Source organism: Diadema setosum, chromosome 7, assembly GCF_964275005.1.
Source record: "Diadema setosum chromosome 7, eeDiaSeto1, whole genome shotgun sequence".
Lineage (NCBI taxonomy): Eukaryota > Metazoa > Echinodermata > Echinoidea > Diadematoida > Diadematidae > Diadema > Diadema setosum.
In genome coordinates, this window is record NC_092691.1 from 8,758,244 (window position 1) to 8,779,893 (window position 21,650).

Here is a 21,650-nt window from a genome sequence, read left to right on the forward strand (position 1 = left end):
ACGAGGAAATGTGTGATTTCACAGGAGACTTGAAGTAGAAAACAATTTTATTTCATTTCTTTTTTTGGTGACAGTCTGATAAAAATGTCTTGGGATTTCGGGGTGTGAGCCTTGACATCACGCTCTCATCGAGAGCATACATAGGTAAGCTTAGGCTGTTGTGTGATACTTCCGGGTTTGCCTTTCACCCCATGACGTCATGGACACGCCCCCAAAATAACCACGGATCTTCCGATTGAGCATGATTCAGGATACACTTTTTCTAAGCAGCCGTTCTCCAAAACGCAATTTTCTAAATGGATGAATTAAAGGCAGCTGTGTTTAACATGCTCTATGCTTGAAATGGGGGAATAATCCAACAAAATATGCGTTTCCTTTAGTATTCTGCTTTTTAAGTTTATACGATCTAGTCAAGCGTTTAATCTTAGCAATCCATGCTCAGCGCAAATGGATGAGACAAAGAGAAGGATGTAAAACTCCATAGCATCAATCAATGAATCATCAGATAGACATATTGTATTAACGCATTCAACCCATGACTACCCATTCTTCACATGCCTGTAATGTCAACTTTGAGAGCAGTAGCATCATTTTTCAAGAGTTAATATTAGAGTTGAAAGTGAAGAGTGTAAAGAGGGTTTCAAGAAATGAAAAGGGGACTCAAAAACACACCTAATAACACTATTACACTAGCACTTTCATCCCTGACGAGGGGGAGGCCCCCGAAAATTAGGATTTTGATATTAAAATCAAGCCAATTGGCATTCAATGCATTCCTCTGCTGTGACATTATTATTGCTGTATATATATATATAACTATATATTACAAACATAATATACATATATATAAATAGTCCCTAAGTATATATATATATATATATATATATATATATATATATATATAACTTCACGAAAAATCGCTTGATACACAATTCGTATATCAGACGAGTATCTGACACTGTCCGAGTGTCCCAACTGCATACATTGTATTAGTTTGTGCATTCACTGAAATTGAAAATAAGACCGAAAAAAAACCCAAACCAATAATACTTTGGGAACAGGTGAAAATAATAATATGGAAACTTATTTAAAGACGGTACTGCAGTGCACGGTCCTGTCGGAAAAGGGCTATTCATTTTGTTTTATCACTTAGAAAAAGTTACGCATAACAGACTTTCCTGACAGTTTCTGGGTTTTTATCAAACTGTTCAAATTCAAGATTTGCATCATCAGTTCTATAGTTGAATTATTGTTGTCAATGTCTACGATTAAGACAATTTATACTCATGCTATGTGAGGAGTCGAGGTCCTTGGGACTGGAGAAAGTGCTTCGACTCAAGCGAGAACCAAATTTTTCTTTGGCCCACTCAAAATTGAACATTTCCATTGGCATCGAAATTATAAGTGATTGTACCAATATGTGTTTAAGGTGCTTCGGTTCCATGCATGTTGCTGTTCAATAAAGATGAATATTGTGCATGAATTGAGTATCTTTTTTTATTGAGTAATACTTAGTGGTCACTGAAAAGAAATAATTGTACTCTGCGGTATTGTACTACAAAACAAGATCTATCAAACACAAATAAAATGACAATGTATAGGTTTATCTGTGGTGCGTACGTGTGTACCATTGCTGTTTGGGTATCGGCAAAGTTCAGTTCAGACAGATATAATGGCTATTCACGACTTGTCGGTCATAGTGCCATCAGCGACCACCACAGCCACGCCACTTATACTTCGTTTAAAAATCACACATGCAGGCACAAGAGAAATACATGAATACCCCGTTTGCTTTCTTTCTTCTTTCTTTGCTTTTTTTTTTCGACACCGCTTTATTCATGAAGGAATACTTCACCCACAAAAACTTTTTTTGGCTTCCAATATAGACTACAAGTGGTCACACAATGGTCTTAAGACGCCTTCATTTGCAAAACAGCAACAAGAACAATAACAAAAACCATAATCACGACTAAAATAACAAACAAAACAAATGGACAAAAGAATGAACAAACGAGGAGAGGGTATCGGAGTTGTATATACCCTAAAAGTGTAAACTGAATGCTTGGGTTATGGGATTTACAATAACACTTATCCTATATACAGCTCTGCAAATTCGATTCCGAAGATTTCATTTGGTATGCAAATGTATGGTCAGATGGTGATAAATCTTTCGAGTCAGCTAAATTTGGGTTCATATGACCTCAATTCTTAAAGAGTTTGCTTGATATTTGTTTACTAATAGCTTAAATCGTGTTATGATAACACCACAGCAATAAAATGTATAGTGTAATCGGTAGGATGTCCACTGCTATAAACAAATTAGTTTGCTCTAGGTAAGCTGGTGAAGTCGTTAAGATGAGGCTTGCTTATAATTTTTGAATTGCTGCTTGTAAATTGAGATTTTAGACGAACATCAAACGGAATATCAATTAGAGTGTTATATTGAAAGTACCCCTAAATAGATGATCTCATGGTATATGTACACAACAGTGGGCATTTGCAATACTAAATTGATGTATCTATCTCGGATCTGTTGCACTACAACATACGACAAACTAATCACATCATAATACATGTAATGCAAATTTACGCATTTTCTGTAAGTAATTGGGTAAACTTTTTTTTTAAATAATAATAATAATAGTGGCTACTTGTATAGCGCACAGGTCCACTTTTCAGTGCTCATGGCGCTTCAAAAATGAAAAAAATATCATATATTTACATGCATATACATATTCAAACATTTCAACAAAGAAAAAATGGTAAACAAAAGCAAATATATACCAAATAAAGAATACAACATATATCAATTAAAAATACAATATTAATCCAATATTAATGACATACAGCAATTACAGTCCTCAGTATGAAAGGAACAGATAAGTTTTAAGTTTGGATTTGAATGACTCTGTAGATGACAGTTCCCTTAACTGAAGAGGTAACTGATTCCACAATTTTGGTCCCATAACGGAAAAAGCACGATCACCATACCCATGTTTTACTCTGGGTGTTTGGAGTAAGAATGCATCTGATGATGAACGTAGCCTTCGTGTCGGATTGTATTTTTGAACAGAATTACTTATGTATATTGGGGAAAAAGAATGAACTGAATGATGTACTAATAACAGAATCTTGAAAATAATCCTTTTTTCTACAGGTAACCAATGTAAGGAACGGAGAACTGGTGACATGGAATCAAACTTATTAGTAAAAGTTAACAATCGGGCAGCAGAATTTTGCAACCGTTGAAGTTTTGTGACATCTTTTTTTGAAAGATTACACAACAATGAATTCGAAAAATCCAACCGAGAAGAAATCAAAGCATGAATAAGTATCTCAGCTGCAGATTTAGACAAATATTTCCTTATGAAACTTAAATTACGCAACTGATATCGAACATTCCGCTGAATATGAGTTACATGACTTCGAAATGACATTTCCTGATCAAATATGACACCTAAATTACGGGCTGTTTTCGACGGAGTAATGCAAGTGCTACCGATGTTGACATGACATGACTGATAATCAACTTTGCTTAACATATGCTTTGATCCCAACAACAGAAACTCAGATTTATCATCATTTAGTTTAAGGCCATTGGATGTAAGCCAAATTTTCAGGTCTTGCAAACATGCTTCGAGTTTAACAATGGCGGATGACAATGAAGACACAGTGGGTTTAAAAGACAAATAAAGTTGTATATCATCCGCATAACAATGATAACTAATACAATGCTTGCGAAATACTTCACTAATTGGTTGCATATACAGAGAAAAAAGCAGCGGGCCTCCAACAGAACCTTGAGGTACACCAAACTTTATCATAGTTTTACAAGAGGTAGAATCACCAATTCTGACATAATGAGATCGATCACATAAGTAGGATATAAACCAATCAAGAACAGTTCCTTTGATGCCCAAATATCTCAATCGTTGAATCAGAATAGCATGGTTGACTGTGTCAAAAGCTGAGCTCATATCAAGCATGATAAGAGCAGTGATGTTACCACTATCTAATTCTCTGAACACAATATCTGATAAGTTGACTAACAGTGTTTCTACACTATGACCAGGCTTGTACGCAGATTGAAATGAATCAAGCAATTCATTATCTTGCAGATACATTGTCAGTTGTGAGAAAACAACCTTTTCGAGCAATTTACTTAAATAAGGTAAATTTGAAATTGGACGGTAATTTTTTAAACACTCCTGATCTAAGCCTGCTTTTTTCAAAGTTGGATGAATAACTGCCTTTTTACACACCTGTGGAACTACACCTAATCTCAGGCTAGCATTTATGATTCTTGTGATAACGGGTGCTAAAACTCTGCCACACTTCTTAACCAAATCTGTTGGGATTGGATCAAGTTCACACGATTTGTTAGGTGAGTTCTTAATAAGCTTTTCTATCTCATTAACAGTGACACACTGAAACTCACTCAATTCTGACTTGACTTCACATACAATGTCATTTGGCTGTTCACAACGAGTTGGGAAACTCCGTTGGATTGCCACAATTTTATCAATGAAATATTGATTAAAACAATTGGCTAACTCAACCTGATCACCATGAGTGAGGTGTTCTGGTAAAGGAGATCGCTGTTTTCGGTAAAGTAAAGCATTAGCAACTTTGTACAACTTCTTTGTATCTTTCCCACAATCCGTAACCTTTTTTGAATGATATTGTAACTTAGCATCTTTAATCAAAGCATTTACACATCGCCTTTGTGCATGATACATCTGCTTGTGAATCTCCAGTTTTGTGGACCTTGACTTCCTTTCTAACTGTCTACGAAGCAGTTTTGCTTGAGCTATTTCTGGGGTATACCATTCCGTATTGGGGTGTATTGTGACCTTGATTCGTTTCTCAGGTGCCAACTTATCAAGGGTGGCAGTGAGTAAGGTGTTATACAAATTCACTTCATCATCAACATTATTAACTTGAGGTTCAGCTGATAAAAGAGACTTAACATGAGTATCAGCAACAAACTCTTGTGGGTTTACAGATTTCAAATTCCGTGTCACAACAAATGTTTTTTTGATACAACATTTAGGAAGGTTCAATGCACACATTATTGCTGAATGATCTGATATACCTTCCACAACACCGGTATTACAAAGTTGTACAGTGTTACCTTTATGAGTTATAAGCAGATCTAATACATGGCCTCGATTATGAGTTGGCTCATTAATATGTTGAATCATATTAAAGGCTGACAATAATTCAGAGAACAACTTCGAATTCGAAGTTGATGAGTCCACAGGTATATTGAAATCACCTGCAATCAACAAGTCAGACGAGCAGAGAAGCTGTCTATCGAGAACATTAGAAAACTCATCCAAGAAAATCTGAAACTGTACTGAACTGGGTGGACGATATACATTGATGAAATGCAACGATTTCTGCATATAATTCAGAGTCATCTGAATCATTTCAAATGTTGTAACATTTGGGGAATCTACAATTCTGATATCTAAATGACTTTTAAACAACACAGCTATTCCTCCTCCTCGTTTGCCAACTCTGGGAATGTGCTTAGATGTGAAGCCATGTGGTGTCAATTGACCAATCGGAGCAGCTTTATTAGGCGTAAGCCATGTTTCACAAATAGCAACAATGTCTAATTCATGATCAAGAATATAATCTACAAACTCAGCGGTTTTGTTCTTCAGCGATCTGGCATTTAACATAGCAAATTTCATATTCATACATGAAATATCAGAATTCACAAATTTTCTTTCGTGTAACAACTTCACAGTTTGATCCCTATTTTGTCTTACTACTCTTTTACCTCTGTGAGTCTTTTTGACTCTGTTAATCTATAGTGCTGTTATTCGTTGCCATGTCACTTCATTAATCCTAAGGCACTTACAAGAAGGTTGAGTGGAGTAAACATTGTAAGGGTTCAGCTGTAAAAGGTCCGAAATACTATATGCACGTCTTGTATTGTTATTAACAGCATGATCTTTAGTAGCTGACACACTAAATGACGGACCTGGGTTGATTTCAACATCTCCACTGGTAAGCAGTGACATGTGAAAAGTAGAGCTTGCATTCTTATAATACAAAATGCATGCTTTTGAGTAGCCTTTTACTGTGATACCGGTACTAGACATGTTCTTATCATTCTTCACAGTTGGTAGTATAGACCTACTAAAAGCGCATGTGGCTGTACAGCAATACACACATGGCAAAAGAGTCAGTATTAGACTCACAACAAACATATTCCTCATTCGTTCCATTATACTGATCATTATCATCACTGCATTGTGCAAAACGTACATACAAATTTAAAAAAATTAAAAAAAGCTACAGCTCATTCAAGTATACAACAGTTGAGCGCATGAACACATTACATAGCGCGTATGACTTCTACGCGCTTAACAGCCCTAGGCTCGCATGAGCGCATAAACACATACCCTACCTGAATATGAAGGCTGTGGTGTGGCTCCCGTGCAAATGATATCAAACCCCAAATGCAGTTTGCCGATTTTCAGCCAAATCCTCGAATTACTTAACACAAAAATGGTCCAGGAGATTCACAAAGCACATACAATACAGCTGGCACAGTGACACAAAAATAATATCACAGAACAACACAAAAATCATAAACAACTCAGAGCACAGAAAAGAGGCAACCACGCAGGGCGCTCTCTACGTTTTTGATACATAAAGATAAACCATTAGGACACTGCACCATTGTTTGTCATCGATTTCAGCAAAGATCCATTTATACGTAAAATTCTTTACGTTGGTCCAGTAGACAATGTCAGGATCGTATGCCCTCTCACCCATATATTCCAAAGCATACATGCTTGGACAGCTAAGTATCAATATTTCCATCAATACTGTTTAAAAGAATCTACGGAAATAAAGCATGACGCAACGAAACACTAGTCCTAAGTGTTTTACATGTAGTCCTCTACGATAACGTAATGTACAGTAAATAATTCTTGTTTGTGGTTAATTCATCACCACGAAATTAAACTTCAAAATTATGTTGGAGTTAAATCAGTTCTTACATCCTCTACAAGATATATGGCTTCATAAGACCCATAGCAATTATCAGCAGACTTTGATCATGATTCACTCACCAAATTCTCGCCATAACAGATACTGCGGTTTATTCTGCTACCGGTGTTAATTCAATGGTGAGTGTAAGAACCAAAACTATGACATACAGAATGGCATTTGCATTTTCTTCCCACAAATGCAGGAAATGAATAGGTTGATCAATGACACTCTTGAGTGGTGTTGCACATCGCACTGTATCACTTTCGTATGTCTAAAAGCCTGGAAAATTTTTAATGTCAGGGATTATTATGGCAATGAATTCCTTTGTATGATATGGTATAAGAAGCAAATGATTGGCACTGTGGAGTGGTATGTGTATACGCTATCATTTTACTTCCTCGAAGATCTTAGATATTATTTTGTGAGACACGACAGTGCAATAAAATCAGCAGCCTGAATTTTTGGTTTCTTACACGTTTGGGCACGTTGGGAGTGGCTGTGTAAGTTGCGCAGTGTCATCACGCGCATGCAAGTCTTCTTTCTTTCGTGCCAAAATCGTTTCGGCCACATTGCGTAGACTTTATATTAACGGCAAAATTTAGTGTCTGTACGTCTGTCCTCGACCAGGAATCTGTCGACAATTTTCACTGCTTATGAGCAATTGTTGGTATTTGGTATTGCTGGAAAATGGCATACCTAGCATTGTCGTTTGCTGTTTTCATCTTTTCTAATCCGATTCCGACTTCCTCAGCTTTGGAACCTATCATGCGAGGTGGGTATCTTTTCATGTATTCCTGCCATTACTATTTAACATGTTTAATGTATTTCATGTACATGAGTTGGCCTACTGAAACTGTAATTATGATTTTTACAATATGTACTGCCATTATTTAGACTGAAATTTAGCTGCGTTAATGAAATTATACCAAATATTATTCTTACTAACAGTGAAAAAAGACAGATTTTACAGATTGAAAATCTTAAAAGCCACTATAGACGATACTGTAATTAATATCACCCATTCGAACATTATTTCATTCGATGTCTGAAAAAAACAAAACAAAAAACTTTGGTCTTCCTGTAGTGGAAATTTTGCCAAGTATTCCACCGGATTTCTATGGACATCTTTTCTGCATTTTATATCCCGCAGATTTGACACTGAATTGTTCTGGAAAACCACTGGAGCGCGAAATATCATGTGATGAAAATTGCGTTGCCAGTAACACCTGGGTTATACAGGCACCTCGTGGACGACGAATTCTCTCTGAGATCAAGTTTAGGAACAACGAGTTAATTGGAGTTTACATTCGAGATAAAAAAAAGAACAGAACGTCTCTGATTTTGATTGAGAATCACGATCGGCCTTCCAAATTCTTATCACTGGCCCATCGATTGAAGTTTTGGATTAATTATATATAACTTCCCAGTGAACTTTACGATGACCGTGAGGTGTTTTGATGGTAAGTACTAGTGATGTTTCATTGAGCAAATTGTTTCATTGAATAAGTACGGATTTAAAACACTACCAGCATTATAATAGTAAAAAAAAATGGACAATGGCGATGGATTTGACCCACTAAAAAGAGATGAGTAAACGTTTCTCCGTATAGGGGTTTATATATGCAATGGTTTTAGCAAGAGCAGTTGAAAGTATAGGGCATAGCGTTAACAAAGAAATACAAAATACCAATATCAATCAATGTTAAGATATTGCTGGTATTTCTACGAGCTCTCAAAATGGAGTCGGTATTGTGACACTGCTGAGAACCATCTAATTGTGCTCCAACCCTTTTCCTGAACCCTTTTCTTGCAATGTAGGGCATTATGCTAACAAAGAATCATGAAATACCAATATCAATCAATGTAAACATATTGTTGGTGTTAAGAAAGCATAATTCTCATTAATCATTTAGGGACCGATATGTGAAATGTTAGAAATGAAGTAAAATGAATGGAAAGTAGAATTCATTCTTTTTTTTTTGCGGACTTGCGGTAAATTTATTCATCAACATGAGAAATATAGTTCACTTACTGTGCCCCTCAGTACAGACTTGGGGAAAAGATTATCTACAAACTGAAAAACTGATGTTCAATTCTGACACATCGTTGCGTTAATCTGGGCAAAATAGCATAGAGTAAGTGCGTATGCCATATCAACGAGTCCAGCAGTGTTGCATCACCTCTTTTTGTCTGACGTTTGTCGCATTTTATTTATAGTATTAATATTTGAAGAGTTTGTTTGCAAAAACCGATAAGTCCATATTTGCCAAATGGAGATATTTGCGATTAAAGGTGAAGAAAAATAAAGAGAATAATAAGAAAATTTTTGCTTCTTGCGACCATAACTTCGACCATAACCTTTATATGTAGTGACCAATACATCATTTAAAAGGTGTTATTTAGTACTTTATGACAGACACCGTACTTTAAAATCTTCAAAAATGGACTTATCGGTTTTTGCGAACAAACTCTTCATTTGGAGTTGTATTCCAATAGTAGGCCTATTCCAACAATAATTAATGCTGTAATTTTTTTTTCTACTTTGGTTTTTAGGTTTTAATTCTTCACATTAGTGCTTTTCCTACGAATTATCAGAATATTTCAAAAACCCCTTTATATTCTCTTATATTCCTCTTATATTTGATAGAACATAGGCATACACTTAGATATACATTGTATGCTTTCATTGCGTCATCTAAATTTATTTGATTAATAAGCATGAAGTATACTCAGGTCTAAACCTACTTGACAGATATGCGCAATGTCATAGAAGTGAAGACAAAGAAGCAAAAATATTTTAGAGGCGAATTTTTTTGATATTGTTTTATTTCATTTTGTTATATTTATATTAGTCCAGAACAATTCTAACAGCTAAAAAAATTGAATCGGTACTACCTACCGTGCATGAGTAAGTGCATTTAACGTGTCTAGCAAGACGTCATTTCTTCTATTTTCATTGTAAAAACCAAAAGCAAAACATATTGTAGTCAAATTATTTTCGCCTGTGGGGAAGTGCTACATTAGCCCGTCTTAAAGAAATGCAGACATATTTCCAGAGGACTTCTTTTTTCTATTTCATCGCTCTATGATGTTAGGCTCTAAGAAATCGCTAGTTCAGTGTAATTAATGTATTCTTTATCTTGAATCAAACAGTGCTCTAAGAAATCGCTAGTTCAGTGTAATTAATGTATTCTTTATCTTGAATCAAACAGTCCAGTAAAAAACTATCTGTCCATTTATTTCCAAGAAGCGCCATCCGTCAAACTGGTAGAAGGACCCTCTCCCCATGAAGGCTTAGTGGTTCTGGAACCAGACAGATATGTGTGTCATGATGGATTTAACGTCGTAGCTGCTCAAGTGGTCTGTGCAGAGCTCGGCTTCCCAGGAGCAAAGGGGTTATCGCCTCAGACACTATCCACTACAGCAGCATGGGACGAGACTCAACGGCTGCAATGTCCTACAAAAGGTGAATCCCAAATTGAGCACAACGATTTCAACAAAATGTATGTCTGTACTGTCATTTCAAGAAGCTGAGAAGATTTAGTATATGGGAAACCGTGTTTTTCGGAACTTCACGAGCAGCAAAGCCGAAAACGTGTGGCAATTCGTGAAGTAGCTAGGCTGTACACTATTGTCTTTAAATACATCCCTTTTCTCTACAAACTCCGGATTCCCGTGATAAAGAGACAGCTCAGTACGTTTGAGGCTTTTCTCCTACTCTTTGACAACATTATGGCCCGAATTCACGAAGGTGGTACAAATGAAACCATGGTTTAAACCATGGACAAAAACCATGGAGCGCCAAGTGTCGCATGGAATATTTCGTCACGAAATCAGTCATTTCGTCGATGAAATTATTATTTTGTAACAAAATGACAACATTTTGTATTAACTAAATGAACATTTCGTCCACGGAATGATAATTTCGTTAACGAAACCTGTCATTTTATCGACGAAATGACCAATTTCGTAACGAAATATTCCGTGCGACACTTGGCGCTCCATGGTTTTTGTCCATAGTTTAAACCATGGTTTTGTTTGTACCACCTTCGTGAATTCGGGTCTATGTGTATAAGCCAGTTCGTAGTTCTACTTTGCGCATGAGCAGCAAAAGTTCATTGGAACCAAAACGCAAGATGGTTTTTAAATTCACGGAGATAAGCACGGATTCTCTCCTATAATGAATATTCATACAATCCTTGTACATGATAATTGCCATTACATCCACCTGACTGCAAACCTGGTATTTGGCAATACAAATATAAACACGTTTTAATGCATTCGATACAAAACAAAGAAATGGGTGCTTCCCCCGAGGGTTGTTTGACGGACCGTTCTAGTCACCTGGTCTCGCTATATATGGAAGATCATTTTTTGTTTAACACGAATTCCATAAATTGTTACGTCGAGCAAACTTACGGGTGTGCATTATATTGCTTTGAATATGAGTGAAGTGCCTAACCAACTAAGAAAATAGAAAGGTCATTTGTACCAACGTGCACATGAGCTAATTACGAACTTGCTTATTATGCTCTTACGAACCGATTGTTCGATTATGCTCGCTTTGTTCTTTTTATTCATTGTGTGCAGATGTAATGAAATGGATATCAACGCAGGGCTCCCTTCCAAAGCAGGCCTTTGTGGCACTGAATGGGACTTCCCTGCTTTTACAGAAGAATGAATAAATGAACTAAGACTTAATGAATAAAAGGAAGATAGCTGCCTTTCATAAATTTAATTCTTAAAGAGTAAAATGATAAAACATCTACAGAGTTCGTAAATCATTATCATAATATTTAACAGATCCTTCATACATACGTTTAACGGGGTGTTCTACGACGAGAATCGATTGTCCCGAGAACAAGGCTGTCAGACTGAAATGCCAAGGTGAGAATAGATAATGAAAGTCGAAAGATAACTGGAATATGTACATCTTGAGTTTGTGTATGCTTGTGTGCATGTATGTACAATAATTCATACGATTATGTAGGATTTGCCATTATGCTTTCACATTACGTTACCTTAAGAAATCATATGACAGGAATAATCAAACCAGAACTAAACAGCTTCAAAATTAGTATGACTGGAAATAAAGATTATGACAATGATAAAAGCCAGATGTTTGATCAAACAATCGATAGTTTTATGTCTGGTATAGCTACGTTTCACAAGCATTTAAAAAACGTGGATTTCAAAGTTTGCAATTTTCACGAGTTCCGTAAAAATGAGATTCGACCCTTGATATGTAAATGAGCTTTTCACCAGTTTTGATGGAGTTAAAATTGATATATTCTAGGATGTACGGTTGTCAGTAAATCATTAAAGATAATAAAAAGTTTTGGTACCTCAAAGTTTCCCTGAATTTCCTTGTCTTGGTTTGTGTTTCACGTTAAAGTACGTTGTCTGTGAGAATTACTCGCCCCAAAGTGCTCTCATGTCTTAGTAATCATGCAATAATGGTTTCGTACCAGAGCCGTCGCCGTACAGCGTCGATAAATATTGTACGAAACCACTCACTGACTGCGACCAGCAGCGTGCAGCCCATTGTACGCATAGCTAACTGCGACCAGCAGCCCCATACGCATAGCGTAATGGGGCTTCGCATTGTAACATTCAGGATCATGACAGAATTAGTATCGCGGGTAAATGTCAATTTAAAATCCCAAAATTTCTTCGATTTGAAGACTTACCAATTAAGTTGAAGTATTGAAAACAGGCTTCGAACAACGTTTGGTTCCGCCAATAGTCCCTTTCTTTTCGAATTGATGACTGAATGTGACTCGGTCGAGAGGACCTTGGGAGAGCTACATACACCATGGACCGATGAATACACTGACTACTACGGCCAGCGCATGCGCACACAAACATCTTATCCGTTGATATGGGATTTGAAATTTGTGCGCATGTGATGTGTTCGCATGCACTGGCTGTAGTATTCAGTGTACATGGTGTATGTAGCTCTCCCGGGGTCCTCTCGGCCGAGTCACATTCAGTCATGAATTCGAACAGAAAGGGACTGTAGGCAGAACCAAACGTTGCCCGAAACCTGTTTTCAATACTTCAACTTAATTGCTAAGTCTTCAAATTGAAGAATTTTTGGGATTTTAAGTTAACATTTATCCCGCGATACTAAATCTGTCATGATCCTGAATGCTAAAATGCGAAGCCCGATTACGCTATGCGCATGGGACTGCTGGTCGCTATTATGCGTATGGGGCTGCTGGTCGCAGTTAATTGCATGATTACTAAGACATGAGAGCACTTTGGGGCGAGTAAGTCTCACAGTGTTAGTTATATGAAAGGTACTTTAACCTGAAACACAAACTAAGACAAGGAAATTTTTGAGGTACCAAAACTTTTTATTATCTTTAAACATTAAACATTCTTATTCATGTGATCTTGATTTTAGGACATTCACAAAATTTGTTCTATGACTCTTTATCTTTTTGGACTTGCAAAAGGGTTTTACAGTGTCATTATTTTTTTCTATTTTCGTTCACGTTTTCTATAAACATTTCATTTCAATTATTTCATTCTTTCTTTCTTTACGGCAAAAATAACACGACATGAATCAGAAGATATAACATAGGCATGTATTCGACTTTACATATTAGAGAATGGTTAACAAATACAAAATTATACATGCATAATGGCAAGTAACAAAGTTATGTCTGGAGAAAAAAAAAAGAATTGAGAGGTCCACAGAAAAGCATTCTTGTAAATTGTGAACCACTCAAAGAACTCTTGTGAACATACTATTATTTGTTTACGAAGACTGGACAGAACAAGACAGGAGAAACACAACGACATTACATGAGTTGACAGAAGGGTATACCATTGAAAGTAATAAAGCACAGAAGAATAGTGCAAAGAAAGGAATGAAAGAAAAAAGAAAAAGAAATAAATATTGTTTGTAAACAGAAAATGAAATTAGTGTGTTTTTTTTTATAAGATTTTATGAAAGCTTTTTTGCTCGATAGTATATGTCGTTGTTGTTTTTCTTTAGTCGTGTTCCTTTCAACATTTTTCTGAGAGCTATAATTACATGTATTTCAGAAAACGAATAAAAACTAACCAGCGTGAAATTTACTTCCAGAATGATCATGTAGGATTCATGATCCTATATAGAAACTGTCAGTTTTTATCGCCCATGCCGGTGATAAGTGATGTTTTTTTTTCATATTTCATGAAAATACGTGTAGGTCTACGTCGATGTTGCACATTTGTGTGTACGTGTTTGCGTGTGTATGTGCATGTAGTTCTGATAAAAATCTTGTGGTAGTTAATCGCCCGAATACTTTCCTGTAGCTTTCATGACAGCCCCGTGAACAAAGGTGGAGAAAATGCTCCAATGAATTTATTTTATTTGTAATGATCATTTAGTTCTGTGTCTTCATTAATAGCTTCAGCCGGATATTGTCGCCATCCCAGTCATGTATCTAATGGTTACTGGGACTCTAATATGACGGGCTACGGATCCACAATAACTCTCACCTGTGGCGAAGGTTTCGTAATCGAGGGTAGTGCGACACTGCAGTGTTCGAGTCAGCCCGGATGGTCAACATACTACCCAACCTGGAACTCATCCGTCCCATCTTGTCGGACATTAAAAAAATACAACAGATGGTAAATCTGTCCTTCAATTTAATATCATGACAGTGTATACAACAGCAAAGTCCTTCAGAAATTTTATACCGGACGCAGAAATGCTCGTATTGCGTCGGTAATCCTGATTTCTTATGAGTTTTCATCTTAGAAGAAAGTAAAGATTCTATTTCTTCATCTAAAGAAATGTACGGATAGAATAGGTTTGAGAATTAATTGCATCCGAGGGTCATTTTCTAAGTTTTTATTTTAGGGACGGTAAAATGTGCCAAAAGTGAAATGTAACATTCCAAACGAACAGTCCGCAATGGCACTTGATGCTTGAAGTCAAAATAAATAAATATCAATGGTGCATGATTAATGACCATCCTAGATTTGACATTAGATCCTTTCATAACAGTTACTAAGGAGCTTGAACTTGACAATTTTGTTTTATGTTTCAATACCTTCCTGAGAACTTTCAAGGCTATTCTGTGGCATTACATTCCTTGATATACATTTCTGTAATGTTTTATTTTAATTGTAGATAAAAAGGAGCAAGATGTACATAATATACAAACAGCGGGTGCGAAATATAAAGAGAATATTACAAGTGAGTATTCTCTAAATCGTTCGTAATTGTGTGTGTTTGTGTGTCACTGTATGTATTTTTCTAAGTTTATTGTTATTCAGCTATCCAACACATTAGCCTGTGCTTATTGATAAAGGACAGTTTAAGAAAGAACCTTGTTGTCTCCCCTCTTCGTCAGACTTAAATATCATGTAAGTCCTTACGATCAGCACACTTGACCAACTTTGCTTCCACCACGGCTAATTGGAGTTGGGCATTAAGACACAGAATTATTTTTTCCCCAAAGCAGCAGGATTGTAGTGTGAGGACTTAAAGTCTGGCAAGGGCCCTTAACCCTATAAAGCCCAGGCTATTTTGACCCCTTCCAGGCCCAAGGGGGGGGGGGGGCACATTGTGCCCCCCCTATATAACTTCTTTATTATATGATGTATGACCGTCATATTTGGCACATGGGTAGAGCAACTCATACTCTACAAGACCCAACATTTGAAATTTCCCAAGGTCATCCACTGAGGGCGCTATTAACCAAAATACAAAGAAAAACATAGGAAATATGCTAAGATCATGTTTTTTCTTTTTATTTCTTTATCCCAAGTATATATGTTTTTATTTCATATCAATCATTTTCATATTTACCACAAAGGAAAAGCAAGTCAACCTTCACTATTTGTTACTGTTGAAATTTCTCAAGGTCAACATGTGGGGGCGCTATTCAATACAATATAAAGAAATATATGAAACCTATGATGTATTGCTTGGAATGGGTACATATATTGGTATCATATTCCATATTTCCAAAATATTGAAATTTTGAGTTTGCAGATTGATAATATGACGAAGAAATGATATCACAGGCAAAGCTTGTGTGAAGATAACACAAAATAAAAGGGTAGTCTTTGGAAAATGCTGTATTTTCGATTATTTCTATTATGTTTATTGTTTGATGCCTATGTCATATGAAAAATAAAGGAAATGATAAGAAGACCATTTCAGGGTAATTCACAACCATAATAACTTCACATTTTGGTCCTTCAGCAAATAATAGCCAAGAAAACCCCCATTTCATCCATTATTATATTGTTAACTGAAATTTGAACAGAAAATCATGCAAAATCTGACGAACATGGTTGTCAGTTTACGGTTGCCATGGCAACCAGCAATATCGGACATAGCTAAATTATATATCAAAATGTTCGCAATAAGATTTTAGGAAAAGTCACCAAATTTGGTTGAAATCGAGTAAAAGGTGTAGGAGTGGCAAACGAAAATATGGTGGGGGGGGGGGCACAATGTGCCCCCCCTTGGGCTTTATAGGGTTAAACCTAAGAATACAGGGTCATCCAACGGGCTGGACTCCCACGAGTCATGCCCACAAGCAACAAGCTGGATATCAACAAAATGTCCACAAGTCATACAGCCCACCAACTAGACACCAAACGAAACAGGCACATGAGCTAGACGCTAGGCAAATAAGGCCCATGAATACTAAACTAGGCAAAAAAACAAAACAAAACAAAACAAAACAAAAAAAAAGCTTACGAGCTCCTACTGCAGCGTAATGTCGAGTTCGTGGGCCTTATTGCCCAAGAAGTCAAGCTCATGGGGCTTATTTGCCTACAGTGTCTAGCTCGTGGAGAGCGTAGCTCGTGAGCATGATGACTCATGGGTAGTTTGACTCGTTGGCTACATGACTCGTGAGTGCATCCGGGATTACTCGGCAAAATGAACTGTCATGAGCGTGTTCACTAAAAATTCACCCGCTGTCTTCTTTTTTCCTTTTTAATAGCTGTGATTCACACCACTGAAGAATTGACGACATTGCAAGATACTATTACAGATGAGCTTTGTGGTATGATAAAACCAGCCCTCTTGAGCAATTTCTGCTAATCCTTCTAATTTCTGTTTGTACAGCAAATTTTTCATTAAAGCACGTTTTGTTGCGTGATGTGACAAAAACTTCAGATCGTTATCACAATTATATTACGTTTTTATCTCTATCCGCATAAGACATTATAATTAATTATGTAATATTTTGTTGGCGAGAAGTGTTAAAGGGATCGAATAGTTTTGGTGGAGACCTAATTTCAGGTTTCTAATATTTTTGGTGAAATAATGAGAAACCTCTTATGAAAATATGAAAGAGCATGTAATTCCACGAGGAATTCAACGTTTATTTGATTAAAATTGGTTTTGGAATGGCTGAGATATCCAAAACAGAGCGATTAAATAAAGTGTAGGACCCACATTTTATTACGATCGCTTTGTTTTACTTTGATTTTGGATGTTTCAGTCATTCCAAACCCGATTTTCCTCAAACTTTGAATTCCTCTTAAAATGGTATGCTCTGTACTATTTCATAAGTGTTTTCTTGGTATCTCACATAAAGTTAAAAGCCCAATTCTAATCTCCACCAATACTGTTCTATCCCTTTAATCATTCACAGTGACTGTTCGTACCACAATTGATGTTCAGCACGATGAAGTAAAATGCTCCAGTGATCACATTTTAGTGATCAATCTGTCGCATTTCTAAAGGTATATATTATATTGGGTTTTTAGGTATTTTTAGGTAACATGCTGTGCATTGTATTACATATTAGCAATCAGGCTGGAAAGGAGTCGAATTCCAAGGTCAATTTTGGTTCCGTTCTTCTAACGGCTGGTCTTCTTTGTTGTTGTTGGTTTTTTTATATCTCTGATGGATTTTGGAAAAAGTCGCACATATTGTGTAGCCTTTAAACGCTAAGTGTAGGTAGATCTTAGTAATGAAAACATCACCAAGTAGAGGTGTGTTAATTGATCAGACATTCGTGCTGACAAATATGTATTTTCTGTACAATCAACATGTCTCGGCAGATAGATAAACTCCTTCACGTGTCACCTTATACAATTGCAATGATTGCCAGTTTTACTTCATTATTGATTTTGTGATAAAAATGTAAGAATGCATTTTCAAAAACAAGCTACAATTCAATAATCCTGCTAACCTTTTGGGTAGCATAGTGTCATTATAGTGAATTTTCTTTCAGGTTCTGGAGGCCTTGAAAAACAAGTTGCTTCATTGACAATGGGAACCCTGATTTCTTTTGTTTTCATACTGGCTGCCATTCGATGCGTGTTTTGGTGCAACCATCGCAGGAAAAAGTGAGAATTTGCATCATTATTTTCTTATTTGTCTGTGTGTAAGTTTGTATGTGTGGACTAGGGAAATGTGATTCATGGCAAGGAAATGCTCTTTAATGCAACGAACAAACGTCATCTTTTGTCTTAAAGAGATGGTATAGAGTTTCGGTTGAGATGGGGATTCAGGTTTTAACATTTTGCGAGATTATTAGAAGCCACTTATATGAAATATGAAAGATCATACAATTCTAACAGGAATTCAAATTTCATCAAATACGCTTTGAATTCCTCTTAGAATTGTATGCTCTTTCATATTTCATATAAGTGGTTCCCAATTATCTCGCAAAATATCAAAACCTGAATCCCCATCTCAAGTAGAACTAATATAGACACACTATTTATAACAAAAGGGAATAATGACAATTTTGACATAATCATGATAGGCAGTTAAAAGTCATGAAAATGCACACAAAACTTATTATATTGAATATTTTTAAGATATGAATATGAGTATACACATCCGTATTTTTGCATTAGCCTATCAGTATAATGATACGAGTATCTATTATATATATATACACATATCGACGTTTTGGCACTCAAACATTGATTGTCCTCAAACTAATGTGTTTTGTTAAAGAAGCAGGCCCCCTTAGATTCAGCAATGGAAATAACTTATTGGCAAAATTGCATTAAGTTTTCTTTTCTCCTGACAGCTTCATAGATACATATATATATTCTGAGGAATTTAGCTCATTTTGGATCAAAGTTTATTTTCATTGAGTGACACAAGAACTTTAGTTTGAAGCGGTTGCTGTGTGTGAGCATTCTAAATGAATATATTTCTGTAAAAAAGTCAAACTTGCTGAAAAATACATTCAGCATCGTTTGGAGTGGAACTCTTCGTTTATATTCTATAAAGCAATGCAAGAAAAAAAAAAGCACGATTTGATAATGGTCAGATCCACCCCCTACACACAAACAGATTTGTTGAATGAAACAACAATCCCGAACGGAATTTAGAATTTGATTTGTTTTTTTGAAAAAAAAAAACATAGACAAAATTTGGGCATACCTTTCTATAATAATTACTGAAATGTTAGAGTCTTTAACCCAATAAATTAATTACGTGCTGTAATTTTCATCTTCCTCGAAATTTTGTTTACCAACTGATATTTTATCAAACCTGAGTGAAACATTTCCATTTGCGTATTTTCTCCCCATTGTCACCTCAAGTAAACCTAGGCGCCCAGCAGATTCAAACAGTTCGAATGCCAACATCACTTCAGACTCGTGCACAGTGCACCATTCTTCGACGGAACATAGGCTCAATAGAACTGGGGATGCCGCCTCTCGGCAGGAAAGCATGTATCACATCTACCAGAACTCTGCTGAGGTAGTTAAACAATTTCATAGCTCATTATCCTCCAGATCGCTGATTGCTACTCTCAGCCCTTACGTTGAGAAGTATTCCTACTCAGTTGACTCTTGAATATAAAGTCTATCCTCTTTTACAAAGCGGAACGAGGTAAGTACAACGAAGACGACCGACCGAAGAAACAAACAATAACAACAACAATAACAAAAGTGTGTAATGAAGACTTTCATGAGGGAGAGATAGGTTATTATAAGGAATTCTAGACACTATGTTTGCATTGCCTGATGTGCAAAAGAAAGCTAGTTAAAAGATCATCCGTGCGTTCATGACATATGAAAAGAAAATATAGCCGAAGTTTTATGTATCTTTTTACAAACTCTCAACATTTCTTGACAGAATCACAATTTTGAAGTGGAAAGGATCAAAGATTCAGCGGGCTCGAATTCCCAGCCTCTCCATGACATCACAAACCAAGACGGTGAATACCTTGCCCAGTATAAAACCATTAGAAGTAATACGAGGATAGAACAATACATGGACATGTCAGGAACTATCATGAAGAACATCAAAAATGATATCACATTACATCCACATATGGATACTTTCGCAGCAAATGAAAAAGATACTGATGAAAACGGATACCTCATGGCTGGTGTCAGTCCACGCAGAGTACCTACAATCAAACCTCAAGCTGGTTGTGATGCAACAAAGACATTTGTCCTGGACGATTCTCTATCCATTGGTCCCTCAACTTGCGGAGCACTATCCCTTCCTTCCAGGCCTGTAGACGACTCTACGAGATCTGGGAACTTCCAATCACCAGTTTATGAAGATATCCCTTCAACTTTCGACCGATCCGTACCCATCAGAGAACAGCAACAAAGCCCTGAGCACACGACTATCGGTAGAAATTATGAACATGTCCCTCCTCCTTTAAACCTGAACGATCCTTCATATTCTACTTCAATTTACTTAAGCAAAGGTAGAGAAGAGCACGGGGTAGATGAAAATGGGTATCTCATTCTTGAAACGTATGCTGGTGAAAGCGTTGGTGATCAGTATTTTGACAAGGACAAAAGATCTCCCTCAGATTCTTTGTACAAAAATAAGACGTCTTCTGAAGTAGATCTTCATAGAGCACAGAGCTCTCATGGTATAACCAAATCGATAATCTACGAGAGCATTCCTGATAACAGAGAACTCTAGAGAATCTGCAATACATTTTCAAGATATAGTCTCGAATACGACGTGACTATGTATAGAAAACGCCGGAAAGTTATTTACTGTTTACTGTAGATGTACTCATGCCTTCGAGAAAAAAAACCTCTATTCTTCAGTGTTGCATATTGTTGTTGTATCTTATGCTGTTCATGTCATTTTCAAGTCTGTGATTATATAGTCCTTTTAAATTCATCGGAAGCATATAGGGAGTGGATGCAAACACACTTCTGTGTCATAAGTTGTGCTTTATTCAAGCAAACGAAGTTTAAAACACGGTAACTCGTTGCAAAAATAAGATTCTTATCTTACCTATCATAAGCTTGGGTGAAAAAAATAATATGAAATGCAGCGAAAAAGATTCAAAGGAAGCAGATACCTGAAAGACCACCACCGATAAAGAACAGGTGAAATTTTGCAAAGAGTCTGACGCGCAAGTGTGGAGATGGTGGCTCATAAATATTATGTTGTACAGCTACTGCACTGCACTAGAAAAGTGAGTGAAATTTTGTAACATGTAGAGATATGAAAGAGCAAAATTACCCCAAAATACATTGTAAGGTTACAACACAGCGGCCAACGAAAAGTGAAATTATGCAACTGATTAATACCTTTCTTGGAGAAGGTATTTACCAGGCTATAAGCTGATGTAATCATGCAAAGCCCGACAATACTTTGTTTGCAGAAATGATACTTATGAGGAGTATTTCTCAAAAAGACTAATCGATATACTTGATTTTAT

General features: G+C 36.4%; 1 protein-coding gene across 1 annotated transcript; it reads left to right on the top strand.

Annotated features, from left to right (window-relative positions):
* Positions 1-18,256: 18,256 nt before the first annotated feature.
* LOC140230373 (uncharacterized) lies at positions 18,257-20,896 on the top strand. Its single transcript, XM_072310520.1, has 3 exons — positions 18,257-18,333; positions 19,549-19,708; positions 20,087-20,896. Exons 1-3 carry the CDS (start codon positions 18,257-18,259, stop codon positions 20,894-20,896), a joined length of 1,047 nt encoding a protein of 348 aa, XP_072166621.1.
* The last annotated feature ends 754 nt before the right edge of the window (positions 20,897-21,650 follow it).

Coding starts and splice junctions, on each gene's coding strand:
- LOC140230373 (XM_072310520.1), top strand. CDS start 18,257: ATGGGAACCCTGATTTCTTTTGTTTTCATACTGGCTGCCATTCGATGC. Junction 18,334..19,548: donor TGCAACCATCGCAGGAAAAA/GTGAGAATTTGC, acceptor TGTCACCTCAAG/TAAACCTAGGCGCCCAGCAG. Junction 19,709..20,086: donor TCTACCAGAACTCTGCTGAG/GTAGTTAAACAA, acceptor ATTTCTTGACAG/AATCACAATTTTGAAGTGGA.